Source organism: Ranitomeya imitator, chromosome 1 (genome assembly GCF_032444005.1).
Source record: "Ranitomeya imitator isolate aRanImi1 chromosome 1, aRanImi1.pri, whole genome shotgun sequence".
Classification (NCBI taxonomy): Eukaryota; Metazoa; Chordata; class Amphibia; order Anura; family Dendrobatidae; genus Ranitomeya; species Ranitomeya imitator.
This window is the reverse complement of record NC_091282.1, coordinates 859,332,337-859,349,336: the sequence shown is the minus strand read 5'-3', so window position 1 is coordinate 859,349,336 and position 17,000 is coordinate 859,332,337. Positions and strand designations below refer to the sequence as shown.

Here is a 17,000-nt window from a genome sequence, read left to right as displayed (position 1 = left end):
ATTTTCTCAAATTCTTATGAAAATATTTACAGCACATCCTGCTTTGTACTACTGTACTCAATGTACTGTACTATATATTTTAGGAGTCGGTCCATTTTATACCGAATCCAGCTCCACCAAATGGACACCGACTCCGACTCCACAGCCCTGGGAGAAACGCAAGTCACTTATGATATGAGAGCATACAGACAAAACAGCAGCGGCTCTCAGCTGCTGCTTTCTAAGGTAACATTTGCCTGCCCGATACAACATTGGACTGAGTGTTACTGCTGCTCTCCAGCCCTCTAAGCTCGTCATAAATCATATCAGTCAGGTAGCAGCTCCAGCGGGCCCTGAGCTTGACTCATGATGCGCTCACAGGACTGGTGACACTACAGAAATACTCCTGTGTTACCTTAGGCTGGAAAATGTGCTACCTCAGAAAGTAGCAGCTGAGAGTCCCTGCTGTTTTGTTTTATCATAAGTGACTTTGGTTCCTCCCCTGCCCAGGAGATGTGGTATGATCAGACCATGTTCCTATATGGTCAGACAGCCATTACACAGTACACAACAGGGGAACATTTATAAGATTATCTCAGCACAGGAACATTTATTTAAAAGACCCATTTGTTGAACTTAATATTATTCCAAGATCTATGGATTAAGGTGTGCTTTGTTCGTGCAAAAACCTTTTTATGATAAAGATCACTTTAAAAACAGACGACACTGCTTTGCAACACTTAAATCCATATGTGTGAGTACAATGTAACACACTGCAAATTTTAATACTAAGCTCAGTGATTGGCTACACTGGTGACGTCACGCTTACCGTGCTATAGCCAAACAACAAAGGCAAGGGCAGCAGCAGATAGGCAGCGCTTAATCCGATATTTTTTTTTTCTTTTAAGACCAATTTGAGTTTATGGGATAAAGTTAAAAAGAAAAAGAAATGCATTTAAGGAGGAAAAAAAAATATAAAAGCAGAATTTCTTAATACACTTAATATCGTCTATTAATTAGAACAGCAGCAAGACACAGTCACGAAAGGAAACGTTTGCATATAACATTCAAATTAATTTCTAATTCTGCTGGTAATATCTGGATTGCTACAGTCTGTAATCCATGTGTTACACATCACATCAGCAGGCAGCAGATCACCCTATAATTAGTACGTTAAGCACTTAAAAGGTTCACTAAATGTAAAATCCACATCGCATACAAGCAAAGCTTAGATGTGAAGATATTGAATACATATCCAACAAATGAAGTTAGTGCAGATGATGAGGACAATAATCGTGTGCCCACAATGCGTTTTTGACTCTACATAGTCGCTGCAAAAATGCATCGTCTAACAGTTCCAATGAAGTGTGAACGTGATTTTTAAAAATCTCATGACTATTGGGCTTTTTGTTTTTTACTCATGAAACCCGCACCGCAGGTCCGTTTACACTATCTGCAGCATGTCAATTTCTCTTTCGGATACACTGAGTTTTACATGCAGATTTGTCCCATAGACTTGCATTAGATGCAGAAAACGCATCAAAAACACATGTAATCCACACATTACTGTATCAAAAAAGCTACATGTATAAGCACAGATTGTATCACAACTACTGCATCCAGTAAACTAAAGAGACACATTGCTGGAATCAGGGTCTCTTTTACTACATTATGCTGCTCACAGATGAGGTAGCAAAAACCTGCTGTCAGATTCGTTTTAATCATGAACATTATTTAATATACACTAGTTTAGTGATTAATAGGCTGCAGCATTTCCACCAGATTGCACTGACCAACCAGCAGACTGTGGCCTGAGAGAACGATGCACTTGGCCACGCGCATCAGACTCAGTCTAGAGAAAGATGGGGGAGCACACTGTTGAAATAAATATTAAAAGGGGTTGGGACAAAAGCTTGCAGTCACCTAGTGCCAAATCATGACAACATGCACCGTGTCACAATTCCCCGGTATTCCCAGTGTCACGTGACTGCACGTACGCGATTTGCATGCTTGCAGTCACGCGTTGACTAGACTCCTCCGGCTTCTCTCAAATGACTTCTATAGAGAGAAGCCAAATGCAGTCACGTGACTGCACTATCGTACTGGGAACACTGGGGAATCAAGACCGCAGACTTGTCGCAGGCTTTAACAACCTCTTTAATACAGGATTCTCCAAGCTCCTTTGCAAATTCTAGTGGCTGCTGCCAAGAACCAGAATGTAATGTCACAAGAAGGGGTAAGAAAACCCCAAGAGTATATAATCCCATAAAACAAAGTTTATTAGAACAATTAAAACAAACAGATGTGAAAAATAAGCCAAAAAATTAACAATTAATAATTTTTTTCCATTTCATATAAAAGACTTTATACTTGCTGAGTGCTTATTTACAATATTACATCAACCATTACAAATATTAACCACACTTGCCACTGCCACAGGACAAGTGGGAAGAGGCGGGCAAAGCACCAGAATTGGTGCACCTAATATATGTGCCATTTCTGGGCAACTGCGGGCTGCTATTTTTAGGCTGGGGGTCAATATCCATGGCCCATTACCAGCCTGAGAATACCAGCCACCGGCCGTCTGATTTAGCAAGGCTGGTTGTCAAAAAATGGGATGGCAGGTGTTTTTTTTAAATTATTATTTATTTAAAAAAACAGCACGACGACTCAATCAGTCTTGCTGACGCTGACCGCTTAGGGTTGCAGCCCGCAGCAGTCAGTTTTGCCTGGTTGGTTATCAAATTATACAGAGGAACCCACGCCGGTTTTATTTATTTATAGCGCTCATGTGACCGCGACGTCACTGAAGGTCCTTCACTCACCGCATTCTAAGGAACAGAGGAAGACGCTAGCAGCGCTGTGATCCAGGGCCCGTCCGAGGGTGAGTATATCCATGTTTTTTATTTTTATTCTTTATTTTTTACATGAATATGGATCCCAGGGCCTGAAGGAGAGTCTCCTCTCCTCCAGACCCTGGGAACCACACGCCGAAATGCAGGATCGCTCCCTGCACACGCCGTACCCGGCGTATAAGACGACCCCTGACTTTTGGGACAATTTTTAGGGGTCAAAAAGTCGTCTTATACGCCGGGAAATACGGTACTTTATTGTCCCCATTTCTCCTCTCATTAGCGCTTAGTTTCAGCCCCATTTTCAGCATGAAGAGGATGGACATCAGAGGTGGGTTACTGTGCATGTAAGCCCACAACTAATCACAGAGAAAGGTGGAGATTCCAGCCATAGAAGGCACAGGTGACACTACCATACACAAAATGTTATGAATATAAAAAAAACTTACGGTACATTGCTTTCAGTAGATATATATATATTGTAAATACACTTGATTTGACATGTGCTATTGAACTTCATCGAATACTTTTTGTGGGACAAGTCCATTTATTATGGCCCATCTGATTAGTTAAAGGGAACCGGTCACCCCCAAAATCGAGGGTGAGCTAAGCCCACCGGAATCAGGGGCTTATCTATAGCATTACAGAATGCATCCTGAAAGATGAGAAAAAGAGGTTAGATTATACTCACCTGGGCGGGCGAGCGGTCCGATCCGATGGGCGTCACGGTCCGGACCGGGGCCTCCCATCTTAATCAGATGACGTCCTCTTCTGGTCCTCACGCTGCGACTCCGGCGGAGGCGTACTTTGTCTGCCCTGTTGAGGGTAGGGCAAAGTACTGCAGTGCGCAGGAGCCCGGAAAAGTCAGAGGCCCAGCGACTGCGCATTGCAGTACTTTGCTCTGCCCTCAACAGGACAGACAAAGTACGCCTGCGCAGGAGCCGCAGCGTGAAGACTAGAAGAGGACGTCATCTGATTAAGATGGGAGGCGCCGGATCGGACCGCGACACCCATTGGACCGGACCGCAGCAGGAACGCCCCTGGGTGAGTATAATCTCTTTCTAATCTTTCAGGATACATCGGGGGCTTATCTACAGCATTACAGAATGCTGTAGATAAGCCCCTGATGCTTGTGGGCTTAGCTCACCCTCGATTTTGGGAGTGACAGGTTCCCTTTAAAATCGGTCAGTGTGGCCCTTGGACCAAAAGAGATTTTTGAACAGGTATGCACAAAGTCCTAAGTGTCCCCAGGATAACAGACATACTCTGCAGTGATGCTGCCACCTACCCGTCTCCTACAGCTTTCAATACATGCTACAAAGCAGTAGATGGAAAGATCGAAGAGGGTAAGTCTGCAGGATCAGACTGCACAGTGCTTGAGTTCCATAAGCATAAAACACAAGATTTATTGTTTTGTGCTTACTGCTTCCATCTTGAAGGCTTTTAAAGCAGCACTCCGGAAAAAGGTCTCTGTGCACATATGCTTATTGAACACAAAAATTCAAGTGGTTTAATGTGTTCCAATCCAGCTCAGAGACATCCATACACTTCAAGTTATAAAATCCTCATGACCAATTCCATTTAAACTAATGATATGCATGTATTGACTATTTGAAGCTGATAAATCCATGCATTGATTTTAGAAATCAAATTTGGCATCTCTCAGCAATTTAAAGTTAACATCTTATGCAAATGAACCATAAGGGCTTCAGGCTGGGACACCGCACTTGCAGTTTTACTATCCTCCTTATTCCCTGCCTTCTTCCTTCTTTGTCATACTGACAGGTGACTTGCTACAGTCTGACACAGGAGGCATGTGATGGCTGGGGAATAGGGAGGGTAAGAGTGGCAAATGCAGTGTCCCGCCCCAAGCCCTTGTGGCTCATTTACATGAGAAATACCAACATTGACTTCTACAATCAAGGTATGGATTTACTAAGCCTCAAAGTGCCTGTACAAACATGCCACAGCATGAGGTATAAATTCCTCATGACAGGTTACCCATAAGGCTATGTGCACACGTCAGGATTTCTTGCAGAAATTTCCTGAACAAAACCGGACATTTTCTGCAAGAAATCTGCATGCGTTTTTTTTCGCGTTTTTCGCAGATTTTTTGCGCTTTTCTTCGGAGATTTCCCAATGCAATAATAGAGAGGGAAATCCGCAAAATTGATTAACATGCTGGGTTTTTTACCTCAACATATGAACAATAATTGCGGAATGCATTATAAATGATGTGATGCATATGTATGCGTTTAAGCGTTTTTATAGCGAAAAAACGTGAAAAAAACGCGAAAAATCCTGAGCGTGTGCACACAGCCTAAAGCTTTCAGCATAGGCAGATGTGCCATGTGATTTCCAGGACATGTTCTCCTGTGTAGAAAGGAAGTCCGTTTCTGATTTATGAGAACTATAGAATGACACCATTACTTATCAAACAGCTCGCACCACCCTCCCTTCCAACCCTACTAGTTTGTCATTATCCCATGCCCTTAAAGATATTAGTTGTTAGTTAGGCTGGGTTCACACTGCGTTAGCAGCAGTCCGTTCAGCACATACGCTAACGGGCTGTTGTTGACGCAAGTGCCGGCGTTACATCGCGCTAGCGCAGACAGAGAATCTGCTAGCTCCATCTGCGCTAGCAGTGACGGGCCCGGAAACGCTGCAGCCCGCGTCTCAGGGTCCGTCACTCAATGACGGCACATCCCTAGCGCACACACACTGTGGGCGTGCGCTAGCGATGCGTCCGACATAGGAATTAATGGCGGCCTTAACGGACTACGTTACACCGCGTTTATGCCGCGGTGTAACGTAGTCCGTCTAACGGACGCCCATAACGAAGTGTGAGCCTAGCCTTATTTAGTAGGCGAGTCAATCTATAATTTGGTGCAGTTACACATTGTCTGTAACTCACGCTGAATGGATCTCACAAACCAGGATAGTTCATCAATGTCTGATCAGTCGGGGTTCGACAGCCAGCACTCCTGATGATCAGCTGTTCTATGCCGGAAATGCTCAAATGCGGAGCTGCTCAGTCTTCCGATAGTGGCCTCCAGCTGATTTGAATAGGAGGCAGATGTGCAGTAGCCAGCCTTGGACACTATCAGAAGACGGAGCAGCCCCACAACGCTGCATTTCCGGCTGACAGCCGCTGACACCGAGAATAGCAGATCCGTGGGGGTGCTAGGTGTCAGACCCCTACTGATCAGAGATTGATGACCTATCCTAAGGATAAATTAGTGGACAATGTCTTTAAATTGATTATTCAGTTTAGCAATTTTATACTTAGAACTTTGAAATAAACATTAGATTTTATATTTTGGTAGTATGAGATTGTATGAGGTTTCTAGATGTCAATTTTATTTAAATTTATAGATTTTATGCTTATTAAAACATATTTAATGGTCTCGGAAGCCAGACTTCCACAAGGCTCTGCTTAAGAAGTAATTTTCTTTTATAGCTGAGCTTGGTAATCAGCAATGGTGCAGCGGAACCTGAGTCCATGGAGATGTCACGTTTCACTATGCTGCCAACACTACTTAGCTACATTATCACTAATTAGCTGTTAGCGTCATCAGAAGCAATAATTAAGGGAATGGAGGAAAAGGTTACAGAGGCAAGTGGGCTGTTGTTAACAGACACATGGGCATAGGGTCTGAGAAATCTCACCCATTAAAGAAAAAAAAATTCAAGTTCAATTAACAGTCCACAGCATGATTTAGAATTTACGGTGTAATCTTATTACATTGCCAGTGATTTTAACTGCATGGCCTGCAGCAATAGTGCAAGTAGAGGTAAGCAATTTATCAAATTCTGCAGTAAAGGATTTACAGCATGCTGTACATACAAGTGTGCTATTCAGCAATGCAAAAGGTTAATGCAAAACCACAAATCACCAAGTGTCATAGTAAATAGTGAGATTTATTTACCAACTTTAAGGCTATGTGCACACGATGCGGATTTGCTGCAGATCCGCAGCGGATTTTTCTGCCCAGAAACGCTGCAGATCCGCACTGTGATGTACAGTACAATGTAAATCAATGTAAAAAAAAAAAAGTTGTGCAGATGGTGCAGAAAAATCAGTGCGGAATGGCTGCGGATTTAAAAGAAGTGCAGGTCACTTCTTTTGTGTGGATCTGCAGCGTTTCTGCACCCCTCCATGATAAAAATCTGTAGTGGCAAAAACTGCATAAAATCCGTATCAATTCCGCAGCAAATCCGCAGTAAATCCGCAGCTGTGGATTCTGCCAGGGGATGCGGATTTTGTGCAAAAAATTCTGCACCACTTTTCCTACGTGTGCACATAGCCTTAGAATTTGTGCTTACACTTTTTTTATACCTTTAATGGATCCTTTTTCCTACAGCTGCAGGGGACAGCCTGCGCGCCTTCCTATGCCAATCTGTTCCTGGGTCTGTGGGAGAGGGATCTATTTTCATCAGAGTTTGGTATGGATCAGGTCATATTTTGGACCAGATTCATTGATTTTGTTTTGATTTGGCGTGGTAGTGAGGTGGAGAGTTACATTTTTTTTTTCAGAATCTGAATGACAATGACCTTGACAATTTAATTTACATACAGTTATGATTTTTATAGGATTAATTTCCTTGATGTTACAAATCAAACGAGACAGAACAGGGATGTTAGAATTGGATATCTATAAGATAAACACATCAGTCAAGGCCTTACTCCACGCCTCCTCCTCACATCCATCCCATGTAATTAATTCTATCCCTACTGGTCAATTTTTAAGGATTCGTCAAAAATGTTCCACAAAGATTCTGAGATTTGTGTCAAAGAGATGAAGCAACGATTTTTGGATCATGGATATAGCCATCGCAGTATCAAAAAAAAAAAACAAACAAACTGGCAAGATCTCATCTGTTCCACTCAAAATAAGACACCTGACAATTAAGAGTGGTTATACAATTCCATTCTCAGGAGCGTTGTATGGAAGATGTAATGGAACAATATTGGCAGATACTTATGGCTGACTCAACACCAAGACAATATCTACCAGCCAAACCATGCATTACGGCTCGGAGATCCCAGAATTTAAAGGACCATATTGTGGGATCTTTTTATTCACCAATCAACCTACCTTGTTCCCTTCAGTAGTACCAAAACCAATTTGTGGGAGATGCGTGGCTTGCGTAAATGTGGACTATGTCACAGAATTTCATTCATCGGATAACAAAGCATGCCATCACTCAAACCATTACATGCTCTTCCAAAGCAGTAGTATACCACGATACCTGTCCCTGTACAAAAATCTATATTGGCTTAACCACCCGCCCTTCTAAAATCTGAGTGAGAGAACATGTATTCTTGCGTCTGCTAAAAATGACGAATCAGAGCATTTGAAACCAATCCTGAGACACTCCAAGGCCTGATCTCTTGGGAGTGATAAGAATTTATCGTGTCCACTCGCATCTTGGTCGTCTTCTTTCCCAGAAAGAGGCCAAGTGGATATGGACACTACGCACTTTACAGCCACATGGTTTAAATGAGACCTTGAATTTCGCCCCCTTTCCCTGATCTCCCAATTGTATGTACGGTATGTATATCTATCTAATATATCTAAAAATATAAAAAAATAAATGGACTTCACACCATAGTAATATATGACTTATATAAATAGAATTCTATATACCGGTACTATGAAATTACTCTTTGCTGATTTTTGCAGGATGATCTAAACCAAATTTTAACACAAATTGCTAAATTATGGCTTATATCATAGGAATGCATATTGGAAAATACTCCCAGCATACACATCTGACCGAGAACTCAGAAGAGATATGAACTGAGCATTAAGGGGAAACTAACAATTTTGCTGTTTGCTGATTCCAGCGATGTGTCACTTACTGGCCTGCTTGTTGTATTTATTATAAAATCACTGCTTTCTCTGCTGCAGATCTACCAGTTCCCTGAATACCAAGCTCTATATAATCCAGCCCACAGCCCTGCTTGCAGCTTTCTGCCTATGCACAGTGTATACCGTCAGCTGGCAATCAGTGGTAGGGGTGGGGTTATGCATAGCTTATGAATATGGAGGACTACCTGGCAACAGGATTACTAGTACTCTAGATATAATCTCCTACTGATAATACAGTGATTTTATCAAAACTACATCAAGCAGATGCGTAAATGACACTTTGCTGGAATCAGGCTCTCTGTCACTAAATTATGCTGCTCTCAGATTAGACGGGCAAAAACCTTGAGACAGCTTCCTTATAACCATAGTTTTTTTTTTTTCTCTTCGCAGATCAATAGTACACCTGAAAATAAGAAAAAAACCTTTCTCCTTCTGGACAAAACTTTCATTCTCAAAATTCTGAATTCACTGGTAAAATCTGTAAAATCTGAGGTTTGCAGCGGACTGTCTGTGCTTGCTTCTGGTTCCTCCCTCCTCCATAGAATTTTGAAAGCACTAACCATCATTTCCTATTTCAGTAATGGAACGATCTGTCATCACTGAGCAGATTATAACTAGGAACTGAAAGTCACCAGAACAAAATTACATTTCTCTGATAAATATGTATTACAAATTTTCTTATTTTCAATGTGTACTATTGATTTATGAAATAAAAATTAAATTATGTTAACGCTTTAAATTATTCTTGTCCATATAGGTTGAAGCAGCTGATCGAGCAAAGTCTCCTTTCAAAGTGAATGGCAATGAAGATATGAACATAGGGAAGCACTCCATTCAACTGCCCCGTTCTGTAGTCATGTGGTTAGGGAACACAGGTGCCCTTTTCTGGGAATTCGGATGATCCGTAATAATTTATGTAGACTAGAAAGAAAAGCCCATTTAGTTCTGTAATTGCAGTATTTTCATGGAAATTTCCATTATATTTTCTGTTCCACAAATAGAAAAGCGCTAGTCTTTAGGTAGAGGAACTGTACAGTGTCCAGCCTTTGGCTATTTCCAATGAATGGAGCAGAGAGAGAATGCACACCTCCGCTCTATTCAGGAAAGGGCTGCAAAGCCCCATTCATGGGAACACTGGGGGCATCACGGTAATCGGACACCCAGAGATCAATAAGTTATCCCCTGTCCCATGGAATGCAGCTACATCGGCAAGGACTTTGTATGTTCTCCCCACAATCCAAAGACATACAGGCAGGGAAATTAATCTGTAAGCCCCAATGGGGACAGTGATGATGCCTGTAAAAACCTTTGGAAGTAATGGCACTATACAAGTACAAATAATTTTCAAAAACTAACCACAAGTAAATCTGGTACTATAGTAATAAAGCACAAGGCTCCTACTATACTTCTAGTTATTCCCTCAGAGAGAATTCCACCTATTGCTCCACATTGTTGCCACAGAGTAGAACAAACCAGTAGATAGATATTGTATAGATAGATATGTGTATGAGAGAGAGAGTGTGAAAGAAAAAAAGAAAGAAAGTGAAAGAAAAAAAAAAAGAGAAAGAAAGATCGAGAAAGAGCGAAGGAAAAAAAAGAAGGAAAAAGAGAAGGAAAGAAAGAGAAAAAGATAAAGAAAAAGAAAGAAACAAAGAAAGAAAAGAGAGCTGTCATTACCATCATTCAATAGATTGACAAGGTGCAGCTTCCCAGACGTTCCAAATTTACACAGAGTTTGACCGGAGTTTAACACATTAAAAGGGTTATTCACGACTTTCAAATTAATGGCCTAACTAGATCCATGGGGTTAGACGCTGCAGTCTTGCAGTTTTAAATGGAATGGGCACGTTATCAGATATACAGGTCCTTCTCAAAAAATTAGCATATAGTGTTAAATTTCATTATTTACCATAATGTAATGATTACAATTAAACTTTCATATATTATAGATTCATTATCCACCAACTGAAATTTGTCAGGTCTTTTATTGTTTTAATACTGATGATTTTGGCATACAACTCCTGATAACCCAAAAAACCTGTCTCAATAAATTAGCATATCAAGAAAAGGTTCTCTAAACGACCTATTACCCTAATCTTCTGAATCAACTAATTAACTCTAAACACATGCAAAAGATACCTGAGGCTTTTATAAACTCCCTGCCTGGTTCATTACTCAAAACCCCCATCATGGGTAAGACTAGCGACCTGACAGATGTCAAGAAGGCCATCATTGACACCCTCAAGCAAGAGGGTAAGACCCAGAAAGAAATTTCTCAACAAATAGGCTGTTCCCAGAGTGCTGTATCAAGGCACCTCAATGGTAAGTCTGTTGGAAGGAAACAATGTGGCAGAAAACGCTGTACAACGAGAAGAGGAGACCGGACCCTGAGGAAGATTGTGGAGAAGGACCGATTCCAGACCTTGGGGAACCTGAGGAAGCAGTGGACTGAGTCTGGTGTGGAAACATCCAGAGCCACCGTGCACAGGCGTGTGCAGGAAATGGGCTACAGGTGCCGCATTCCCCAGGTAAAGCCACTTTTGAACCATAAACAGCGGCAGAGGCGCCTGACCTGGGCTACAGAGAAGCAGCACTGGACTGTTGCTAAGTGGTCCCAAGTACTTTTTTCTGATGAAAGCAAATTTTGCATGTCATTCGGAAATCAAGGTGCCAGAGTCTGGAGGAAGACTGGGGAGAAGGAAATGCCAAAATGCCTGAGGTCCAGTGTCAAGTACCCACAGTCAGTGATGGTGTGGGGTGCCATGTCAGCTGCTGGTGTTGGTCCACTGTGTTTCATCAAGGGCAGGGTCAATGCAGCTAGCTATCAGGAGATTTTGGAGCACTTCATGCTTCCATCGGCTGAAATGCTTTATGGAGATGAAGATTTCATTTTTCAGCACGACCTGGCACCTGCTCACAGTGCCAAAACCACTGGTAAATGGTTTACTGACCATGGTATTACTGTGCTCAATTGGCCTGCCAACTCTCCTGACCTGAACCCCATAGAGAATCTGTGGGATATTGTGAAGAGAAAGTTGAGAGACGCAAGACCCAACACTCTGGATGAGCTTAAGGCCGCTATTGAAGCATCCTGGGCCTCCATAACATCTCAGCAGTGTCACAGGCTGATTGCCTCCATGCCACGCCGCATTGAAGCAGTCATTTCTGCCAAAGGATTCCCGACCAAGTATTGAGTGCATAACTGAACATTATTATTTGATGGTTTTTTGGTTTGTTATTAAAAAACACTTTTATTTGATTGGATGGGTGAAATATGCTAATTTATTGAGACAGGTTTTTTGGGTTATCAGGAGTTGTATGCCAAAATCATCAGTATTAAAACAATAAAAGACCTGACAAATTTCAGTTGGTGGATAATGAATCTATAATATATGAAAGTTTAATTGTAATCATTACATTATGGTAAATAATGAAATTTAACACTATATGCTAATTTTTTGAGAAGGACCTGTAGCTCGGGACTTTGAATAGCAGGTACAGCCACTGTGCATTATTCTGAATAACGGGGGGAAAAAATTCCATGAGATGAAAAGGTGAATAATACTCAATTCCACAATTTTTTGGGGGGGAGCTTTGTTATTATAGTGTTCACTGTAAAGAATGAACGGAAACAAGATCGTCCAGATCAGGACGATTATGGCAATAGAGATAACCGAGGGCTTGGTTTTTGTGCCCTAAGCTTTACTAATACCAATTTGAAAAATATACAATGTTTGGTCGGGCTTTCATTACATTTTTTGAGGGAAATGTGGAGATAAAAAAACAAAACAAAAAAACAACATAATATTGTCGTTTTTTTTCCCCCCACTCTAGAGCATTTAATTTATTATCTTCAAAAATGAGATTTTTCTGGAAACAGATATTAAATAGAACCTGTCAGCAAGATTTTGTAATGTAAAGGAAAGACATGGGTGGAATGGCGCTGTAATACGGATTACATTGATAGCTTTAGTGAAGAAATTTGCTTTCTGCTATGAAGCTCAGCTTGTTGCTGGACTTCACAAGAGTACAACGCCAGTCATGAGAGCTTTCAGTATGCCTCTGGCTGCCATGGCAACCCAATCTGACAACCTCTACTTAATCTCTATTGTCAGAGATGGAGAGTGACATTTAAAGGGACTATCAGCAGGATTTTGCTATGCAATCTGAAGACAGCATGAGGTAGGGGTTAATTATTATTATTATTATTTATATAGCACCATTAATTCCATGGTGCTGTACATGAGAAGGGGTTACATACAGGATTATAGAAATCGTTTACAGTAAACACATTTACGATGACAGACAGGTACAGAAGGGAAAGGCACAGCTTTCAGCCATGCATCTCTTATCAAGCTCCCTGCTCTTGTTTGCTTAGAATGATTCTTTAGAGCCAGTAGCTTATCATTGCTGTGATTAGCTGGTGATGAGCCCTGGTCCCACCTGCCCCCTCCTGTGATAAGCAGCTCACTGTATATGGACTTTATGCATAGAGAGCCTGGTGTAGTAGGGCCAGCTTTCTTGGCTCTGCTGCACTGCGAAATCTAAAAACTCTGAATATGTCAGAACGGCTACACCCATTAGTCTAAGTGATACATCACTGGATTCAGCTTCTCTTTGCTTACATCAGGCCGCCCTCAAATGAGGTAGCAAAGAACTGCAGACAGATTTCCTTTAAATGGTTAACAACAGCGATCAGAGCTCAGCTCCGGATGCGGCTATTACACACACAGCTCCTGAGCCACCTTCTTCCAGGGCTGACACACATATACATCATTTTGCACTTCAGTTAAGTTTTGAATGTTTAAGCTCTGGATAACCTCTTAAACGGTACACTATACAAAGAAACAAAGAACATCTACATTTTATCGACCTTTGTAATTTATACTATATGCTGCTCTTTACCCCAGATGTAGGAGAGCACAAAGTTTATTTAACTGCCAAAGGGGTTTTCCCAAAATCACAAGGTACCCCCTGTTGGATACGAGATAACTTGCTGTTTGCTATGTGTCTAACCACTGGCAACCAAGCAATCCCATCAATAGGACTCTGCAACGTCCCATCTTAAATAGCCTCCGCTTCATTCATCATCAATGGGACTGCAGGACGATGCGGAGTACACTGCGCAGAAGTACCATTACAATGACTGGATCAAAGGCCGAGCATGCGCATCTCTGCTGCATTCAAAACAGGGCTCTACAGAGGTTTATTCTCCTAGACATAGGACCCCCAGCGATCAACAAGTAATACATTTGAGACAACTCCTTTAACAGGGACCTACTTATTGTGATAGTCACATACATAACTAAAAGAAAGAACAGACTTAACCTTAGAATCTTTACAGAGTCAATGCGAAGAAAATGCCGATATTAGTATGAACAATAAACGCAAACATAATTTGGTACACGTAAAAACAAAAGACGACAATAGAGTGGTCACCTTGCGTCCATCACTGGCATGGCAGTTCACATTTAGAGGTGTAAGCAGAGCCATGAGTTTTTCCTCGTTCCCACTCCTATAGAAATAGAAAAAAAAAATTAATACAATACTGGGTTTCCAAGTCCTTTCATACTACTCTAACATATTAGTAAACACATTTTACTACAATTTTTTGGCGCTTGAGGCAATTCTTAGAAAGTGGGCACAGAACTGGCAAACCGTATCGGAAAACTTCCTTTCTGAATAAAGACAGGTGCCAAAGGAAGACATGCACAAGTATGTGATATTAATACTGGTGCCAAGATTAGCTTTTTCCACTCCCATATGTGCCATTAGGTCTTTAAAACGTAACTGGCAGAAGAATGCGCTGACAGATACTGCAGTACGATATTATGGAAGTAAAAAGCAAGCAAATGTACAATATCCGGTGTGAGCCGTGCAGTGAGATCATTACTAGGAAGGAGACAGTGACACTGGTTGCGTAGCATCATCATTGCAGTGGGTTCCAGTGCTCCCCCAGCAACAAGACTTCACGGGAAGGGGATGGCAATGAGGGACACGGAGAACGATGCCTAGGCTCCTGCTCATTTCCATACACTTTGTCAGGTTCATTAGATTTATGTGCAGCGACCCTATGAGAACAGTGTTTAAGTCATTACATGGCAGCCCACCAACAATGTGAAGTAAATGCAGTAGATGCTATGAATAATACCCAAACCGGGCCGGTACGGTGTCCTCTAAATAAGCAATGACTTCTCGCTCTCCCTGCCCTTCATATCAAGCATCAAATTCCTGCTACACAGCGTCACACACATACAATTTGGTTTTCTTTTTCATGCACTATATGAAAACACTAACTAAATTTTACATCAAACCGGTACGCTCAAACTAGGTTTTACTGTGTTTCCACAATTTTAGCTAATTTGTATGCAATTATAACCCCATTTGTATAATGAACAGATTTCATAGGTCCATATCCTAACAGAAAACAAAAAGGATTCCAACAAGTGATAAATCGAAGCCGACACCATGCAACATGGGAGATTGAGAAAGTCTGCACATAGACAACATACTGATAAAGTTAGATATAGCTATTATTTTTTTTTGGATAATCTTTTTTTCCTTTTATACATTTCTACTTGCGCCTATGAATTAGGTAAGGCACGTCTAGGTGAGCACGGTTACAATAGTAAAGGATGTAGTAACATCATTTTCTGAATATACTAGTATGTGTGTAATAGGCCAAGGGTACGTTACAAGAGGATTATGGCTGGCATATATCGGCATACTGCTGCCTAAAAGGGTATGACACATTGCCACTCTCCGTGAAACAATCGCATAACGCTATGGTTAAAGACACAAGATTTGGCGTGTCATCTCCATGAATGCCCTGTTCGGCTTCTTCACAGGCAGCCAAGTGTGCAAAGATCCATACTAATGAACTTGGCCAGCTGTAGAGTATCAGCGAGCACCAACAAAACAATAACACCGCAATGCTATGGTAAGCCGGCTGGATCCCTTTGCCCCTCAACCTCCCCTACCTCTTCCCTTCTTCACTCCCCCCACCCCCCAACCCACTGGAAATTTAAAGAGCACTCACCTGGCAGCCTCCAGGAGTTCGTCCTTTTTGTATTCACCTAAATGATTGCAAAATATCATGCTGTTAGCATTAAATAGAAGGCAGCAAGAGAAATGTACAAGCTATCCAAGAACAAAATAAAAGAGAAAAAATGAAGGAGAGAGAAAAAGGAGGAGAGAGAAGGGGGAGAGCAACAAGCCCACACCCAGCCGGGGTGATGGAGCAGTGACGTTAGCCAGATTGTGAAGGCAGCATCATCAGTGCCTTGGAGACGGGCAGCAAATTGACGCAGCTCCTTGTCTTATCCTCCCATGAAATGGCTTTCTTTAGACAGCCAATGAATGTGAAATTATGTGTCCAGATATACATGCTGCTAGCCACAGACAAGGTCTCTCTGCTCCTTGCATTACACCCTCGCCCGCGATCATGAGTGGGCAGTCACACTGCACATGGCGAAGGGAAGGCATTCAGACAAAAGCAGATCTCAAAATGGTACAAATTAGTAGTCACATCTGTGCCCCACCCCTAACCTATGCAAACAAGCGTATCTTTGTCACATCAATACATCTACCTACTCCTTTTCCTCTGTGCTTGGCCATTTATTTTTAGATCGCCTCAAGAACAACACGAACAGGGGTGAATTACTGCATTCAATCAGAAGACATGATATGCTTGAGAAAGACTACCGAGGCAAGTGGAAACCAGATTCTATAGATCAGCGCTATAAAGAAGTGGCTAGCAGCAGATAGAGGGCCACCGTATATCAGACGCTTCATAAAACATGCTGCTTGTAACACCACAGGAGGAAGGAACAGGAAAAAAGATCAAAGGGAAAGGATAACCTGCCCGTAACCACAATATACTGTATGTACTATAGCCATCAATAGGACATCAGTGTAACGCAGAATACATATAAAGTATTACAGCAAAGCAAACAAACCAGTGATCCATAACACGAAAATACAAAGTTCATCATTTCTACCACAATAGTATACAATAAAGGCTATATACAGTGGGTACATTTTTAACTCTCTGGATCATTGCAGCCATTTGGTAAATTCAAAAAAGTTCATTGTTTCACATTAATGTACACTCTGCACCCCATCTTGACTGGGAAAAAAAAAGAAATGTAAAAATATTTGCAAATTTATTAAAGTTTTGCCTTCCTGAGCAGGCCAATGTTTAGAATTCTGACCACTGTCACTTTAGGAAGTAATAACTCTGGAACGCTTCAATAGATCCCGCTGATTCAGAGAGTGTTTTCTTGTGACATAT

At 41.6% G+C, this 17,000-nt stretch overlaps 1 protein-coding gene across 3 annotated transcripts in view; it reads right to left on the bottom strand.

Moving 5' to 3' along the window:
• TNKS (tankyrase) overlaps nucleotides 1-17,000 on the bottom strand; it is a 310,108-nt gene that overhangs the window by 127,019 nt on the left and 166,089 nt on the right. For all 3 annotated transcript variants that reach the window (XM_069742119.1, XM_069742100.1, XM_069742109.1), the window contains exons 4-5: nucleotides 15,747-15,783; nucleotides 14,147-14,222 (exon numbers count right to left, since the gene is read on the bottom strand). In XM_069742119.1, coding sequence (XP_069598220.1) covers nucleotides 14,147-14,222; nucleotides 15,747-15,783 — 113 coding nt within the window. The remainder of the gene's footprint in view (nucleotides 1-14,146; nucleotides 14,223-15,746; nucleotides 15,784-17,000) is intronic.